We start from the raw sequence: 18,608 nt of genomic DNA, 5'->3' as shown, positions 1-18,608 counted from the left end.
CGATCTGTGAATGCAACAGAAATGACTAACTAACTAACAAGGTTGACGAATTACTGGTGACTTTATAGCAGGAAAGAAACGCACATGCATTGATGAATGCCATAGCTTTTGTAACCAAAATAACTGTAATATCGTCATGCCAATCGTATATATATATATATATATCAATGATTTAATCATTTTTACACTTATCTTTTTTTTTTGTTTGTTTAATACTATTGACTCTGTTACAATATAGTATCTGTTCATACATACTTATCTGATTCAACATAGAAGATAAGATTTTAAGTTCAACTCACATGAAAGCTATCTTATCCAATATCATATATTTAATACAAATCGTTGTTAATATTAGTTTTTACTAGATAAATAATGATGACAAACAAGAAATTTTTTAGACCAACAAGACAATTATATATAAATGCATGCCACATCGTATAAAGGTCCACCAAAAATTCTGAAGATCTTGGACAAGGATACCTTCTGGAGATAGCTTCTAAGCTAAGGACAGTAGTATTGATCAAGGATTGCTAAAGACATGATATACAAATTGTCAAATTGTAACTCTAAGAGTCGAGATCTACTTTACTAAGGACAAGTACATATATAAGACTAACACCTGACACTTGGTTGAGAAGTAGTGATAACATGCTCATAGAACTTAGATGCTTTGTATTTGGTAGATGATTGACACAGAAGATTTGATACCCTGACATAACACCTAGTTAATTAAGGATAAACGTAGAAGATTTGACACTTAGCATTTAATCAACAACATACATAAAATTTGATGCCTCTAATTAAAAATAAATTTAAAGAACTTCAACAAGAACATGTGCCAAAAATCATATAACCGTGTTTAGTTTAGTTCTCAATTCTAATATTATCCAACCATATTATAAAAACAATGTGATAAAAATGAAACGAATTGAACCAACCCAAAAATGAGATAGAAATTAGCTTTCTATAATGATTTTCGTTTTTTCTTGGGTATTAGCGTACAAGTTAACATGAAGAGTAGATAATGACGCCATTAACAAGCACGCACCACCTTCCCACCTGCTCGTCAAACTTGAGTTTACAATAATTGGTTACTCCAAGCAAGTTAAACTGACAGCAAACATTTAAAAAGCATTTGTACTAAAATCTTGTTTGGGTCATCAAAGCCTTCTTGCACGCCATCCATGAAACTATGCCTTTCAATCTTGACAATATGCCATAAGCCACATTACAATTTTTATTTATTTATTTATTTCATTGAGGAAAAAATCACAATTACTACTCTAATTGACCAGTTCAAACTAAAAAAAATCCTAACATATAGCCTATAAGTATTATGTCGCTAAACACTTAATAGGAAGGGTTGTCTACTTCGCCGCCGCCGGAGCTCGCCGTGAATGGAAGAGGAAGCGACGAGACAAACCCCAGTAATGAATACGAGGAAGCAACCTTCGACGGAACCGAAGAGGCGGTGGAGAGGAAGAAACATATGTCTAATCATTACAGCTGTCGTTATTTTACTGGCCGTGATCGCCGTCGTGGTGGGCGTCACCCTCTTCAAACCCAAGCACGCCGTCACGACCTTCGACTCCGTCACTCTCCGTGACTTCGATCTCTCCATCGACGCGCCCCGCCTGGCCGTCCACGTCAACCTCACCGTCGACGCGCGCGTCTCCGTCACCAATCCCAACAGGCTCGGCTTCAAGTACGACAGCACCTCCGTCTTGCTCCGGTACCGGGGCCTGAACATCGGCGACGCCCCCATTTTCGCCGGAGAAATTGGCGCTCGCGAAACCACTTCCATGAACGTTAGTGTCACCATCTTCGGCGATCGACTCCTCACCAGTTCCCAGTTCTTCTCTGACGTCATCTCCGGTGTGGTGCCGCTGTCCACTTACACGAGACTCACCGGAAAAGTTCACATATTGTTCAAAATTCGCGTCAAATCAGTCACCACTTGCGACTTGGTCATCAATATCGCCAGCACAACCCTCTCTAAGCAATCCTGCCACTTCCATACCAATATATAGGGACCCAATTCTTAAGATTTTAATGTATTCCCAAGATTTTGTACGTCATAATGTATTCAAATTTGGTTCTCAATGTTTGGTTTTGTCTCTGATGTTAGAGTTTTTTTTTTTTTTTTTTTTTTTTAGTAAAAAATTAGTGATTAAATTCGCCAATTCTATGAAATTAGAAGACAATATAATGCAAATTATAAGTGTTGAATTTGTCACCGTGGCTGTGGTTGGCAAGAGCCCATGATGAATAACACATGATATGATAATTTCGGCAAATTATTGTCTGCATCATGAATATAAGGTACATTTTTGTTATACTAAAGGTATATTATTTTTGTACTGAAGGCACATTATTTCATTGTATATGTAAAATAATGCACTTTCAGTATTTAAATAATGTACTCTAAAATAATGCATTTTATGTAAAAAAAAATGTACTTTTAATATATTAAAAATGTACTTTATGTACAAAAATAATGGTCCATGCAATAATGATCTGATAATGCAGGTGTTGAAGAGATATACTATGAGCAACAAAGTTTGAATAAAATTATACGAAGTGATCTTGAAATCCATTTTTTTCCTTTCTTTTTTAAAAAGCAAGGTAAAGTGTGAAAGGCGTTCAAAATTACACATAAACACTCAATAGAATACATAAAATTACACATAATGGGTATTGGACGGACAGAACGGTATCCGTCGTGCGTCAACTCCCCACTAGTCCCACTACTTAGTTAAACGACGTTGTTTTGAACTAGGGTCCACAATGCACTATTGACCCTGTTCCACGATATAACGATCTTTACAGCCAATCCCGACAAATTATGCTGTGGACCCAGAGGTCCACCTTGAAATGTGTGAATGTGGAGGTTTCAAATTGTGAATATGGAGTATAGAATTTGTGAATGTAGAGTTATGAATGTGTGAATATGTAGTAGTGATAACAGAGTTCTAACAGCCCTGAAATGTGTGAATGTGGAGATTTCAAATTGTGAATATGGAGTATAGAATTTGTGAATGTAGAGTTATGAACGTGTGAATTTGTAGTAGAGTTAACAGAGTTCTAGCAACCCTGAAATGTCTGAATGTGGAGTTCCCAAGTTGTGAACATGGAATATAGGACCATTAGGACCTGTGAATATAGAGTTTTGAATGTGTGAATGCATAACAGTGGTAATATAGTTACTAAATATATACCCCGTAATGTGTGAATGTGGAGTTTTCAAATTGTGAATATAGAGTACATGGTCTGTAAATGTAGAGTTTGTATTATGTTGCGATGAGGAAGCGTTAACGCCGTTAATTTTTATTTTTTTTATTTAAAAAAAATTTGTGAAACGGCGTCTTATTGGACCCAAGTCCACCTTGCAAGGTGGACCTGGGTCCACGCCATAACAACTGGCCAATCCCCTCACCGATAATTGGGTTGGGATATTAGGCATTGGCCCATTCAGATTATCACACCCGACCCAATTGAGCGAGGTTCTTCCCGTACTGCGTATTCTCCAAGCTGTCAAACGCTCATGAGGATCAGTAGATCAAACAGGGCATCAACTCAATGCGAAAATCTATGGGCATTATGGACCTATTTAGTAAAATAATTTTTTGTTTTTATAGAAAATAATGGTTTTTATTTTTCAACATTTTTCTAAAATTTGGTAGTCTTGTGCAAGTAGAACAGCACATGGGTTCTGTTTATTAATTTTTATTTTTAAATTTATTATCTTCTATATTTTTAATTGCATAGGTAAACACATTTTTTTATTTTATATTTAAAAAAAAAATCTAAACGCACGTAATTATTTGTGTGCTAAACCATTATTGAAGATGTATTTTTGTAAAAATATGCAACACATGGATCCACTGTGCTATTGCTGTATTCATGCATCAACACCAATAATATATAGTAGTCACGTGGAGAGTGCATGCGAAGATTGAGGAAGAAACACAAGGAATATTCTACGCGCTAAAATAGAAATGAATGATGATATTTTTCTAAATAATAGAAATAAAATATTTATTTATTTTATTTATAAAAATGATAAAATTATAGAGATTAAAATCTTTCATAAAAATAACCATATGAAGTGATAATAATTTATTCATTGGTTAAAAAATTACTTATTAATCAAATATAAAATCATATATTGACACGTTAGATGGTGAATAATTTTGATTAAATTTTTTTATCCAAATAGTTTGGTCTTTATAAAAATATATCACCGCTCTCTTTTATTTATAATAATCAATATAGGGAAAAAAATTAAAGAGACATTTATTCAACATTGGATTTTTTATTTTATATTTTTTTAAATGGAGGTTTAGAGCTAAAAAAAATTAAGTAAATCACACATTAAATAAATACATATGGGCAGAATAAAGAGGGTCTATGGCTCCTAACGAACATAGGTTATGAGAGGTTGGAGGTGGAACTTGACCCGGAGATTGTTTTCAAGATTGTAAATGATAAATAAAACAGGAGGAGTTGAAATCCAACTTGATTATGGATTGTATCTCTATGTCCAGGGACTAAGCGTTTTTAAGGTATCGTGTTCTGGCATATGTCTAGAGAAGGGAATTGCTGAGCCGACTGGCTAGCTAATAATGTGGGACAAACAGGGGATTGAGGTTTGACTATCTTTGCGGATACTCCAATGAGGCTTGAGGATTTGATCAAAGCTGATGCGAGTGGTTGCTTTTCTCGCACAATCAAATAACACGCTAGGTTGGTAGCATTGTGTCTATTGCAAAAAATAAAAAATAAAAAAATATGGACATGTAGAATAATCGAATAAGACTATTAAGAACGTATTTCTATTTCAATTCATTGTATAAAGAAATGCTTTAATAAGTGGAAATCAATTACATTGAATTTACTTAAATGGATTTATTTTTTATTTAAAAAAAAACATGAGAGTCGTTGGTTGAATAGTTGGCAATATGGAAGGATTCAAAGCTACTTGGTCATGACCATATCTAGAAGAAGAAATAAACATATTAAACCCCACTCTTCATTTTCAAATTTTTTCTACCAACCATGTTAACTACATAAATGATATAAGTGTGTGCCAAACAAAACCCCACTCTTCATTTTCAAATTTTTTCTACCAACCATATTAACTACATAAATGATAAGTGTGTGCCAAAGAAATAGTCTTTGTCCACGCCTTTTCCAACTTGGACTTCCGTTAAATCCAAACATCAAAATAATGAATAAATAAATTCCGTCACACAATTAACACTGCATGCAGCATGCCTTCCACCAAAAGTTTGTCATGATACAAAACTAATTTCCTAATCAATAAACCCCCATTTTCATGCTTTTTACCAAAATTTTATATTTATTGACTACTCATACATGCAAAACACATTATGTTCATATGACACCTCTGTAACTCCTTTTAAATGAAGATTACATGTTTTTTTAACTTAGATAATCTCAATTTTGTTAAACTAATTTAATGAAATTCATACAGAACCTTTTAAGTTAGACTACAAACTAACTGTCACTCATATCCCTATTTGAAACACCTTATCCTCATATGACACTTCACGTTGGGCTTTTAGTCATGAAAGCTCTGGGTGAGGAAGAATTTACTTTGGCGTTAAGGCTAGAATCCCTTGACTTTACCGTTAAAATCTAAAACGTAACGCTGTGTTGAATATTCGCGAGGGGAGGGAGGTTGCTGGGTATTTCCTTGGGTGGTGCAGCAAGCATCACATGCGCGGCTTTTCTGCGTGTTTCACCATTCATATATTCTCCTCCTCATTTCTTCCATTCTCTGCACACATCTCCACTAAATAGCTCTCACGAGCTTCAATTCTCTCACACTCACACTATCTATTCATTCTCCATTTGTTTTCTAATCGGCTCATCCATTCCCTCCGCCGTACGCCGCCGTCGCTCTTCCTTGATTTTCTCATCTTTCGTTAAGCAGGGAGAGATAATAGATTAATACCGCCATGGAAGGTGCAGCTCATGCGCAGAGGAAGGCGATCCTTTGCAACGGAACCACTTCTCCTTCATTCCGGCTCCGTTGCCAGAGCCTCAACTCGGTTCGTCTCCGCCGGATCTTCGACATGTTTGACCGGAACAGTGACGGCATGATCACCGTGGAAGAGCTCAGCGAGGCGCTCAACCTTCTCGGCCTGGACACAGACTTCTCCGAGATGGAATCTACAGTCCGATCTTTCATTAAACCGGGGAACATCGGTTTGAGATTCGAGGACTTCGACGCACTGCACCGCTCACTAGACGACGCCTTCTTCGGATCTCCGTTAGATTGTGATTTGAACGGAGACGAAGCGGCGGAGTCGACAAGTACGAGCTGCGCAGCGCAGGACGAGAAGGATCTGACGGAGGCGTTCAAGGTGTTCGATGAGGATGGCGATGGATTCATATCGGCGACCGAATTGCAGGTGATACAAAATATTTATATAGTCAAATATTCATCATTAATTTCCTCTTACAAAAAGCCCTAAATTAAAGTTTCGCCTAATCATCATATATTGACATTTATAAACAGATTGTCCTTGCAAAGCTGGGATTGCAGGAGGAAGGCAAAGAGATGGACAGAGTAGAGCAGATGATCTCCTCCGTCGATCAAAACCGTGATGGCCGCGTTGATTTCTTCGAGTTCAAGGATATGATGCGCAGTGTCATGGTCCGCACTTCTTAATGATAACAAAATCTCGCCGCCGCTCCGCCACCACCGCAAGACTGAGGAAGGCCGGGGTAGCATTTGGCTTCATTTATGCTCTTTTTTTGGGTCTTTTTCCTCTTCTGTTTTCTCTTTATTTTTCCTTTGTACGGAGTAGTTGTGATTTTTGTTTCGTTCACCGTCCAGCACCGTCCCTTGGAGACAGGATGGCTCATGTGGATATTTAATTATATTAATTAAAATAATGTTTGTCAATCCATGTGGTTTTACTCCATCTATTATTATTATTATTATTATTATTATTATTATTATTATATTCGCTGACTTGAAAATTATGCATGATAAAAAAAAAAAAAAATTATGCATGATCAAACCGTCCATTGCATGTGGTCTGCCGTCTGGCAGATATCAATATCATTAAAAGGTGATAAATATAATAGAGCATTGGCCATATATAATAATAAGTTCGTGCTGTTTATATATATAGATGTTATTTATTCCACTAAAGATGATGGCATAAGTTTATAGGTTTTAATAGATAAGGAATTATATTAGTTGATTATTTATAACGAATTATGTTATTTGTTTTGATGAACAATAGTACTATGTATTAGCTTGCAGAGAAGTATATAATAGATTAATTATTTAGTGCTAGAATATGTAATAACATAAAAAATTAAAATAACTTATAATAATATATGTATATTGTTTTATTGATTTAATCCAATCAACTTTAGCATCTACTATCAACACTTAACCACAAGTAAAAGAGGTTTACTAGATAGATGATCATGGTGAAACCTTTCTTGAAGAGTTTAGATGTGAATTGGGCAATTGGCGCAAGGATGGAAATGAGAGTACAACATATTTAACAAGAGCAAAATAGAGTACGTAGTAGATAACCAAAATTAAAATAACTATGGGGTATATATTTTGTATGATAGAGCCTTGAGGTGGATTATATTGATGCTCTCGCTTCCTTGTCTTGGATCTTGAGGGAGAGGAGGTGAAAGATGTTGGAATGATTTAGTTGAGAAATTTCAAGAATAGTTTTGAGTTTGAAGAAATTATTTCTAACTTTCATGATGTTCATCATTTGTTTAAAAAAAAAAACAATTAGATTAAATAGAAATTTTTTATTGCTTGGGAGCTAGAGAGCGGTTGAGCCATGGATCAAAGTAAATGCATGGAAGTTCAAAGTGTCGGGGTTACACGGGATAGCAATGGTATTTGGCTAAGTGGCCGTCAATCTTGGCTCCCTAATTCTCCTTTCATAACCTTCAATTTTTTTTTTTTGAAAATATTCATAACCTTCAATTAACTGCCCATAAATCCCTATTATTACTCATTTCCCTATTATAAAAAAAGGCCTTAGGCTATCCTTAACCCAGAAATTTCTCTCACTTTCTAAAATGGGTCCCACTTCCACATCATCAAATTTGCAAATTCTTCATTATTTGTTCTACATCCATGCAATATTTTCTCACTTTCAAAAGTTGTCCAACTTTTGTATTATATTATAAATATAATAACTAAATAATATAATAGGAAATAAAAAAGATAAAAAAAAGTACACAAATTAGATTTACCATACTTTTTATCCACATTTTCATTCTCTATCCTCTTGCTAATTTAACAATTTCTCTCTCCTATTGCAACACACATGGCATTAAATAATAATAAATAAATAAAACTCTCTATTGCCACATAGATTAGAAAGAAGGGAATTGGCAGGGTTGAGGACAGCCTTATATATAACAAAGAAGAGAGCCAATCAACATCCCTTCAGAGAACACAACTATATACATGTACAAAAATTATCTACAAAATATTGAATTTCAACTTGGCACCACCCAAAAAGATCAGTGATTTTTACCTTTCGATTTCCACGTAAAAATATTGTGACTCTCTTTCTTTTTCTTTTTCTTTTTTCTTTTTTTCTTTTTTCTTTCTATTATGTCTATTTTATTTACTCAAATCGGTTATGTTGGTCCACCGACGGACTATCCCTTGGTCACGAAACCAACAACGAGAATGGTCAAGTACCTTGTGCTCAGATGGTACCTCCGTGGCTCTCCTTGAGGGAAGGTCGTCACAAGATTAAACCTAGCGATGGGGTATTGATTCTTTAGACTACAACAAATAGAGAAAGTATATAACATATATTACCTTGTAATAGAGGTAATATTACTAAAAAAAAAAAAAAAGTTAAAAGACAAGAATGTGAAATCTACTTATTTTAATTATTGCAACAATAATAGAGCTTTGGAGTTGAGGGTGACATTGTCACTTGTGTCATACTAAAACAATTTTTTTTTTTTAAATAAATTGGATGGCTTCTTTCTCTCAGAATTTGGAGCTTGGCGTGCATGAGCTCTCAAACCTTCCCAATAGTATTCGACAGTAGCCACAGGTTTTATATTGATTACGTGGTCTTTTCTAGTTCTAAGTCTTTTTATTATATAAAAAAACAATTAGATTATCAATTATCAATTTATGAATTAATTAATTTGTCAAAAGGAGCCACGTATGTAATCAAAAATTTTCGTGGAATGGTTAAGGAGATAATGAAATAAAAATCCATGAAAAATTAAATATATAAGAACACCAAATCAACTTCACCTTTCTTGGACGTGTCAAAAAATCCAAAGAGAACAACTATTTTTGGGTACAACAAACAAAAAGATAAAATAAAATAATTTAAGACGATTAATAGGACTATGGGTGGCAAGAAAGTCGTTATCCAAGGTTCAACAAAGGGAAAAAATTAATAACTACTCAAAAATTAATCAACAAATTAATAAAAAATCAGGTTCAACAAAGGAAAAAAATTAATAACTACTCAAAAATTAATCAACAAATTAATAAAAAATCAGAGTGATATTGAGCAATCTCAGCCAAATTGATCGGTAACCACAGTATTACAAGTTTAACTCTTAGTAAAGGGTTGGAGTAACTAATGAATCCTTGTTAGATTTATAACCTAGACAATCTATGGGTTATGGCTGACCAATACAAGCTAGGGTATTTATATAGCTCAGAAGTTATATTTTTCCCACAAATTAGGAATATTATTTACAAATTGGTTCATTTTTGAATATTATTTACAAATTGGTTCATTAAAAATGAAGAAAGTAATCCCTTAAATCTGGGAATAAATTAACCAATTGTTGTTTCTAAGGATAGACATATGTGGCATCCTACAATTTCATATAGAGATGGACTTGGATCGAGATCGATCCTTGGACCGGGATCAAATGGCAAATATTGAGCCACTAGTAACGAACTCATCAATTTTTAATAAAAATAAAGTAAAAATTATTTTTTTAAAACAAATTAATATAATATATAATAACACGTAAATAATATATGAGTCATTTAAAACATTTTAGTAGGGATACATAATAATAATATAGCAAAAACTTGTGTGAGACCGTCTCACCATGAGACGGGTCGGGTCAAGATGCAAATGTAACACTTATATGCACAAATGTCATACTTATATGCTCAAATGTAATACTAATCAGGAATAAAATTTTTGTTACTTATTAGGGTAAATGTAATACTTTTAAGGGAAAATACAATAATTTTACATTTCAATTTAAAAGTATTACATTTTTCTTCAAAAGTATTATATTTGCCCTTATAAGTGAGAGGCACTTGTCAACATTACTTATTATGAAAAATGTATTACTTTTTCTTTTATAAGTAACAAAAATTGTATTTTTGATTAGTGTTATATTTGAGCATATAAGTATGAGATTTGCACATATAAGTATGACATTGCATGGTGATTTGACCCGACCCACGAATAAGGATCCGTGAGATGGTCTCACACAAGTGTGACCCTAATAATATAATATAGCTCTAGAAAGCATTGATATGAAGTACAACGCAAGTTATTGAATATATATGGGTGGGATTAATCAGTGCCCGGATTGAGACAAAAAGGTCTCTTCAATGACGCATTACGGATCAATTAATTTAAGGAAATCATAGCATTATTTTCTCGTCTTATGTTTAGAAAAATCCAAAAATTTGCAGGGATTGCCACAAGTGGAGCCTTTTTGGAGAAGGACAGCTAATAATATGTTCAATAAATAGGAAAAATGGATCTCTTTTTGGAGCTCCGATCCAAACAACCATATCGAAGATTCTTTATGCAAATCATATATACCCTAACATGGTGCTCAATGATTAATGGCATCTGACATTAGGAGCTTGCTGGTGCAACTCCCCTTGTGGCCTTTATGGAATGTGTGGGTATGATATAGACATGAGGGAGACTAAATTAGTATATATGCATATATATGTTTTGAAGACAGGTAATCAAGAGTGCTAGCAAACTCAATTAAATAATTCGAGATTGAAAATATAAGGGTTAGTTAAATTGGTACAAATCTTTCACTTTATTAGAACTAATTTCGATTTAAATCTTATTATTGCCACATGTCTATTATGAAAACACTTTAGAAGTTATTTTTATGATTTGTAATATACCATAATCTTGAATGTATTAGAGTAGCTTAAGATTGGGCTACGTTGATGGATTTAATTGACCCGTGTGGCCTGAATTAATAAACCCGATAATTATATGATAAGTGATTGGATAAAAGATAATGGTAAAAGACAATAATGTTGATGGAAAATACAAGGATGTCGTATTCAAGAGCAATGTAATGCTATTACAATATATTTCATAACTGAAGAGCGAAGATTATCGTGACGATGTCTTAACAAGACAATGACTATTGTATTAATACTAAATTGTCCCCTTAACCGCTCCCAAGAAAAGGGAGAATTAGTCATAACCACTTCGGCTCCGTCCAGCCTCAAGGTTGCTAGGCGGGCCTTGGCCGAGCATAGGGCTCGACCCCAAGGTCTTGATTCGAACTGGACCCGCTTTGCTATGCTTCACCGGGTTTATTCGCTCCAGGTCCATCTCCATTATGTCCATCATAAGTATTTTATAGTCCATACATAAATATACATGTAGTATATTTATTGTCCCGTGGATTATCAAAATTAGGTGAGAATTATTAGATTTTTTTGTTAAAGGAAGCTCTTAAACCATATATTATTCTTTGGAAATATTGCATGGTCCATTGTATTTGGTCTAATCACTTGCTATAAATAAAGATTCAAAACAACGCAAAATATGTATTTTGTACCACGAGGTTGATTAGTCCATGAAAAGATTGGATCGTCTAGATAGTCAACCAATGTGCCCTGTTTTAATGGTCTTACCAATCGCAGTTTACCTTTCAGACACAAACTAATCTTTGACTTTGGTAAACAACTGAACAAATATTCTTCTCCGTTCAACCTGATCACCATCAATCCATCATCATCATCATCTTAGCCTCTTCTTCTTCTTCTCTCTGTTCCTCCATTTTTGGAGTGGAAGTTTTATAGGCTGCCATGCTGATCAAAAGTTGCAGCAGAAGGGAAAAGGAAGGGGCAGTGGACCAAAGAAGAAGCTTCTCCTTCAGCTCCCTGGATTTCAACTCTTCTTTCGGCCCGATATCTACCGATGAAGATGAGAGTATTGTTGATCAAGGCGGTTATAGCGACGACGATGACGACAATGATGACGCATACATTGAGATAAATCTAGATCATCCGCCGCCGCCGTTGCCGCCGAAATGTCGGAATGGAAACGAGGGGAAGAGAGAGGGCGGCGATGATCTCGAGTTTCGCGTGTCGTTTTTGGAGGCTGCTCTGCCATTCATCGGGATATCTTCGCCTCAATCTAATTCGTATTATTCGCCTCCGGTGGACTGGCCGCCGGCTCCCAACAAACGGAAAGTGCCTCTCTTCTCGCCGGTGAATCATCTGCTCAATACGTTAGAGGGGTCGCAGATCGATGATAGTATCGGTGATGATCATTTCCAGAACTCTGCAATCAGTAATGACGCCTCCAAACAGCTGGTTCTGAGCATGACCAGGTAATTACAGATTCTCATAATCTCTCTGTTACGATTTCTATTTTCATTCAACTAATACTAAGCTCTCAGAATCTCTATAGTAGCTAGAAAAGATAAATCCTATCCCCAATTGTCTTAATAGCTTCTTAAGAGTTCATGTTAACTCTATGCACAAGGAATTCATCTCTAATTATCAATCTAACTAATTCTGCGCACAAGGATCCATCTCTAATTGTCAATTTAGCGAATTCAAGGATCCAAACTCTAATTTTTTGTAGTATACTTTTGCATGTTTGTTTATTCTCTGATTGAATACCGCTCGATCCCTAGGGCTAGGTCTAGGACGGCGGCGGACGGTGGAGGAGTGATGAACATGATGGTAAAATTCCGGTACGTTATGAGCTTCCGGTGGATGGTGGCTTCAATGTTGAAGATCCGGCGACAACAGCGTCAGGCGGTTACATCGCCGTCGCCGTCGCCGTCATCTTCTTCAACCGCAACAAATTTTAACAGCAAAATCGCCAAATCAGGAGCCCTAGATTCAAACCAAAAGATGAGCAGAAGACGAAAGAATGCGGCTCGGCAGCAGCAAGTAATCGGTAATGCTCCGGAGAAATCGCGATCATCGGTGCTGCTGCTGCGGCTGGGGATAAAGCTGGACGCGATCAGAGGGATGGTGGCGTCTGATCATCATCATCACGGTGGTAGCAAAAGCCGCCATTCTTCGAAAAGCTGCCCCGGTTCTATCAAGTCGTCGCCTCTCCATCATCAAGGTCAAGGAGGTGGCGCTACTACTGTTACTGTTAGCAGTAGCTTGAGCGGGGCACTAGTGTGTAGCAGGGACAACAATGTTCAGGCCGCCATTGCTCACTGTAAGAAATCCTTCGGCCGCTCCGAGGATTTTAGTTTTTAAAAAACAGTTCAGATTACACCTCACGGGGCATATTCAACTGTCTACATATTTACCAAACTGTTTGTACACTATGCCACCCTATAATGAAACAAAGTTATTACGGAGTAACTTTTATCCAACCTAGTTTCTTGGTCAGTGATGATGTTTTCTCAGCATTTTTTTCCGGTAATTTTGACTTATTTGACCAAAAAAGATAATTTAATTATATATTTTAAAAATTTAAGTCCTAATTGACTTTTGGCCTAAAATTTAGGCGATCATAATTGAAAACGTATTATATTATATGATCAATGTTAGGAACTTTATTTAATTTCTGTTAGTCATTAGCATGCAACGCTGTTGCTTTAATCTTATTTACATGTGCCAATCAGTGCTTCGATTCTGATATCCATTTACGAATGTGTAAGTTAAATTAGTGGTTAATTGAAATTATTTGTACGCTTATGGTTTGCAGCATTCCACCTCTTTAATGTTCTAGTCCAAATTCTCACCATGAGGTGTTTGAGACATTCATATTGTCATTAATTGAAATTATTTGTACGCTCTCATCGAGCTATGTAAATGTCTTTAGTATTTGTTTACTATCGTGATATCAAACTCATAATTATTTTCTCAAATGCGGTTAAGTCTTATTGCACAAAGGAGTTCCATTATTTGACTCTAGGTTAGTACATAATATGAAAGAAAATCGAAGAAAGCGTGTTATGAGTTGTAATTATAGAAAGTAAGAAAGTGACATTTTTAAAGTGTAGTGCCTTGTTGAGTAATGGAGTAGAAATTCTCCATGCTACTTTGTCTTCTCTCATTTTATGGGCATGAATGTGGAATGAAATTAATTGAATTTAACTTTTTTAAATAGGATCTATTATATTGAATCATTCTACATAGACTATTAAATTTAGACGCTTAAACTAATATGGAGTAGAGAACTCTCAATCACATATACTGATTATGTAATCCAGAGACTTTAGCAATAAAGTTAATTGCTTAATTTTAATATTTAAAAACATGTACTAACTAGACATTCCATTGTCTTTGGCAAATTATTGCATGGACTATCTGTGTGGACAAAAAATAAAAAGTACATTATTTTTGTACTGAAGGTACATTATTTGATAGTATATATCAAATAATGTACCTTTAGTACAAAAATAATGTACCCTAAAATAATGTACCTACAGTATAAAAATAATGTACCTTCAGTACAAAAATAATGTACTTTTTATTTTTGGTCGGTCCACACAGCTGTGTGGACCATGGTCCATGTAATAATGATTGATTGTCTTTGCATCACATACTTACATTTATTCTGCAAATTAACAATAGGGCCCTAAAGCCTACCATCACTGCCTTTCAATCATTTGATTGTCAAGAGCAAATGACACTCCGCCACAAATTGAAAGAAACATTTATCCCAAGCAAGCTATATTTACTTTAGCACGACTTGGTCAATTAAATACATATTTAATCAAATCAAGTAAAAAAAAAGTTATTCTTAACCATTATGATTGAATATATCATAATAGTGTTAATATAAACTATATATCTATCACAAGTCTCTAACTAATAATTTACACTCTCCAATCAACTCAATATATAAGTCTAACCTTTCGACAATGATGTTAAACAAATGTATTATCATATGATACAAATGCTCAATGATGAGACTAGCACTTCTAAAGCAATGTTAAGAACATTTTTAACAGTGTTGATGTGAGGGTTGAGGAAATAGTTAGACATGCTCGAAGATATGCCGAGGAAATCAACAATATGTTGCTGCGTAGAAAAGGGTTAAAAGGGATAATCCTAATTAAATTAGTTAGACGATTAGTTTGTAACTTTTGTCTTATAGTATGACAAGACACGTTTTTATTAATTAAATAAAGAGGAGAAAAAAAAACATTATGTTACTCTAATTAAAAATTATTCTAAAAAACTATTCCGTATATGTGTACAACACTATACCATGTTAAAGGATTATTTGGATATTAATTCTTGAAAAAATTTTCTTTCAAAAGTAAAAGAAAAAGAAAAAGAAAAAACTCTTGGGACACAAACGTACCTCGTATCCATATACGGAGTACTAAATTCAATAGCAGTATAGGACTGCTCCCCTTAGAACGACGACGTTGGCATTTGCTATTTATACTCCGTATTTCATAGATCTCACACTCCTTGCTTTCTCTTAAGCTCTTTTTGGCTCGCCGCAGGTTTTTAGGGTAAACTCTCTTTGCATTCGTAAGGTTAGATCTCTGATCGACTTCGATATTTGGCATGATTCTTACCTATTCAGATTGAATTTTATCAAGTTGATGTGAATGAATGTCCTTCGATTTATGCATGCTTGATTTGTTTATGAATTTCCATTGGAATTTTGCATCTTTCTGAATGAATCGGCTTCCGTGGCGATTGTATTATAATTTGTGCTTTCTGAATCCGTTTATGTTGTTCGTTTAATTTTTAGATTTACGGAAAAAGTTGCTTCGATGTTCTGTATTTCTTAAACTCTTTGTTGCATACGCTTCCGATTCGTCACGTATCTAAATCCTTTTTACTGATCAGCGTTTGAGGATTTTTTTAGTTCTCTGTGCAATTTTTGTTGTTATTGTTTAATTAGTTTGTATGGAGTCCTTATGTTTCAATGTGATATGTATTTCTATACTTCTTTAGTTGTGGTAAGAAAATTTACACGAAAGTGTATACAATGTCTAGATGAACTTGAGGTGTTGTTTTTAAAAGCAGTGGTGTTTCTAGATTATTGCTGTTTGAGGATCTATGTGTATTTGTTATTGTATTGTATATAGCTTGCAATAATAACTCCTTCAACAATGTTACTAATCTATAATCCCCTGTTGAAGACTCTTAAATAACATATGCTGTGCAAAGTGATTTTATTCCTCTTATGATTTATTGTTAGGGATGATAAGTCACAAAGTGTTATCCAGTACTAAATGAGTCTCAAACTTGTTCTCTAACTTGTGCTATGGCTTTGCTTTTCCAGCTCTCATAATCCATCATGGGTAAGGAGAAAGTTCACATCAACATTGTTGTCATTGGCCATGTGGACTCTGGGAAGTCTACCACCACTGGTCACTTAATCTACAAGCTTGGAGGTATAGACAAGCGTGTGATTGAGAGGTTCGAGAAGGAAGCTGCTGAGATGAACAAGAGGTCATTCAAGTATGCCTGGGTGCTTGACAAGCTCAAGGCAGAGCGTGAGCGTGGAATCACCATTGATATTGCTCTGTGGAAGTTTGAGACCACCAAGTACTACTGCACTGTTATTGATGCCCCGGGACATCGTGACTTCATTAAGAACATGATTACTGGAACCTCACAGGCTGACTGTGCTGTCCTGATCATTGATTCCACCACTGGTGGTTTTGAAGCTGGTATTTCCAAGGATGGTCAGACACGTGAGCATGCTTTGCTTGCTTTCACCCTTGGTGTGAAGCAAATGATTTGCTGCTGCAACAAGGTTATTTATTGCTTTTTCTTTTAAAATTCATGTGCAATAGTATTGATTATGGTATTACATGAAATTATATCTAACCTCCTGTGTTAATGAAATCTGCAGATGGATGCTACAACCCCTAAATACTCAAAGGCTAGGTATGATGAAATTATTAAGGAAGTGTCATCCTACCTGAAGAAGGTCGGGTACAACCCTGATAAGATCCCATTTGTTCCTATCTCTGGGTTTGAGGGTGATAACATGATTGAGAGGTCAACCAACCTTGACTGGTACAAGGGACCAACCCTCCTTGAGGCTCTTGATATGATCAATGAGCCTAAGAGGCCCTCTGATAAGCCCCTCCGTCTCCCACTTCAGGATGTCTACAAGATTGGTGGTATTGGTACTGTCCCTGTGGGTCGTGTGGAGACTGGTATCCTCAAGCCTGGTATGGTTATCACTTTTGGACCTTCTGGTTTGACCACTGAAGTTAAGTCTGTTGAGATGCACCACGAGGCTCTTCAAGAAGCACTCCCAGGTGACAATGTTGGGTTCAATGTTAAGAATGTTGCCGTTAAGGATCTCAAGCGTGGGTATGTTGCCTCCAATTCCAAGGATGACCCAGCCAAGGGAGCTGCTAGCTTCACCTCCCAGGTCATTATCATGAACCACCCAGGCCAGATCGGTAATGGTTATGCCCCTGTGCTCGACTGTCACACCTCCCACATTGCTGTCAAGTTTGCTGAGCTCATGACTAAGATTGATAGACGGTCTGGTAAGGAGCTTGAGAAGGAGCCCAAATTCCTCAAGAACGGAGATGCTGGTTTTGTGAAGATGATTCCCACTAAGCCTATGGTTGTGGAAACCTTCTCTGAGTACCCACCACTGGGGCGTTTTGCTGTGAGGGACATGCGTCAAACTGTTGCTGTTGGTGTCATCAAGAGTGTGGATAAGAAGGATCCAACTGGTGCCAAGGTTACCAAGGCTGCCCAGAAGAAGAAGTGAACCGCATTGGCTTATAAACTCCACTTTAATAAAGCTTGTCAAAAAGAATTCTCTTGGTTTAGTAATGTTGTAGTAGTCTGGTCTTTGTTTTATTTCATGTGTTGTAGTCTTCTGCCCTGTACCCATTATTCACAGAATTGGGTACTTGACAGGCGGTGGCGAGTCTTGTGTCTTTGAGTTTTCTTTCTATGTGGTTTGATGTTTTGAGGTGCCTTGGTATATACAAAGGCGGCTTTGGAGTTTTGTTGCCATGCGGTGAGTGTTATGATATTAATTAATGAACTTTTTTCTGTTTCTATGTTCTTTTTTATTTTGACTATAATAATTTGCTAAATTTTATCCTTTTACATACTAGGAGAGAATTCAACTTGTTAAGCATATAATTGGAACATTGTAAGGAGGTAATGGGAGTTTATAATTGGAGAAGATAATGGGTCATAATTATTATACTTTTGTATATCCTACTTTGTAAAATTATTCATATTAACTTATTTTCTGGCGCATATTTTGTGGAAAAAATCATTGTCTTAGATACCACCCTTCTCTCATCCCCTAGATTTCGCACCGGAAATGCCATTTTCTTTTGCTAATTTGACATACCAAAACATTTATGCATTAGCCTTACTT

At 35.6% G+C, this 18,608-nt stretch overlaps 4 protein-coding genes across 4 annotated transcripts; all 4 read left to right on the top strand.

Annotated features, from left to right (window-relative positions):
• Positions 1-1,397: 1,397 nt before the first annotated feature.
• On the top strand, positions 1,398-2,030 carry LOC116029221. The gene has a single exon (XM_031271132.1). It carries the CDS (start codon positions 1,398-1,400, stop codon positions 2,028-2,030), a length of 633 nt encoding a protein of 210 aa, XP_031126992.1.
• Positions 2,031-5,705: 3,675 nt separating this feature from the next.
• LOC116028912 (probable calcium-binding protein CML43) lies at positions 5,706-6,939 on the top strand. Its single transcript, XM_031270768.1, has 2 exons — positions 5,706-6,440; positions 6,548-6,939. Exons 1-2 carry the CDS (start codon positions 5,985-5,987, stop codon positions 6,698-6,700), a joined length of 609 nt encoding a protein of 202 aa, XP_031126628.1. The 5' UTR covers positions 5,706-5,984; the 3' UTR covers positions 6,701-6,939.
• Positions 6,940-11,928: 4,989 nt separating this feature from the next.
• On the top strand, positions 11,929-13,657 carry LOC116029081. The gene is made up of 2 exons (XM_031270964.1): positions 11,929-12,630; positions 12,940-13,657. Exons 1-2 carry the CDS (start codon positions 12,104-12,106, stop codon positions 13,520-13,522), a joined length of 1,110 nt encoding a protein of 369 aa, XP_031126824.1. The 5' UTR covers positions 11,929-12,103; the 3' UTR covers positions 13,523-13,657.
• A 1,954-nt stretch (positions 13,658-15,611) lies between these two features.
• Positions 15,612-18,279, top strand: LOC116030057 (elongation factor 1-alpha). The gene is made up of 3 exons (XM_031272164.1): positions 15,612-15,765; positions 16,524-17,000; positions 17,100-18,279. Exons 2-3 carry the CDS (start codon positions 16,539-16,541, stop codon positions 17,979-17,981), a joined length of 1,344 nt encoding a protein of 447 aa, XP_031128024.1. The 5' UTR covers positions 15,612-15,765; positions 16,524-16,538; the 3' UTR covers positions 17,982-18,279.
• The last annotated feature ends 329 nt before the right edge of the window (positions 18,280-18,608 follow it).

This window comes from Ipomoea triloba, chromosome 9 (assembly GCF_003576645.1).
Source record: "Ipomoea triloba cultivar NCNSP0323 chromosome 9, ASM357664v1".
In the NCBI taxonomy this organism is placed as follows: Eukaryota; Viridiplantae; Streptophyta; class Magnoliopsida; order Solanales; family Convolvulaceae; genus Ipomoea; species Ipomoea triloba.
Note: the sequence above shows the minus strand (reverse complement) of the source record. Positions and strands in the feature narration are given on the sequence as shown.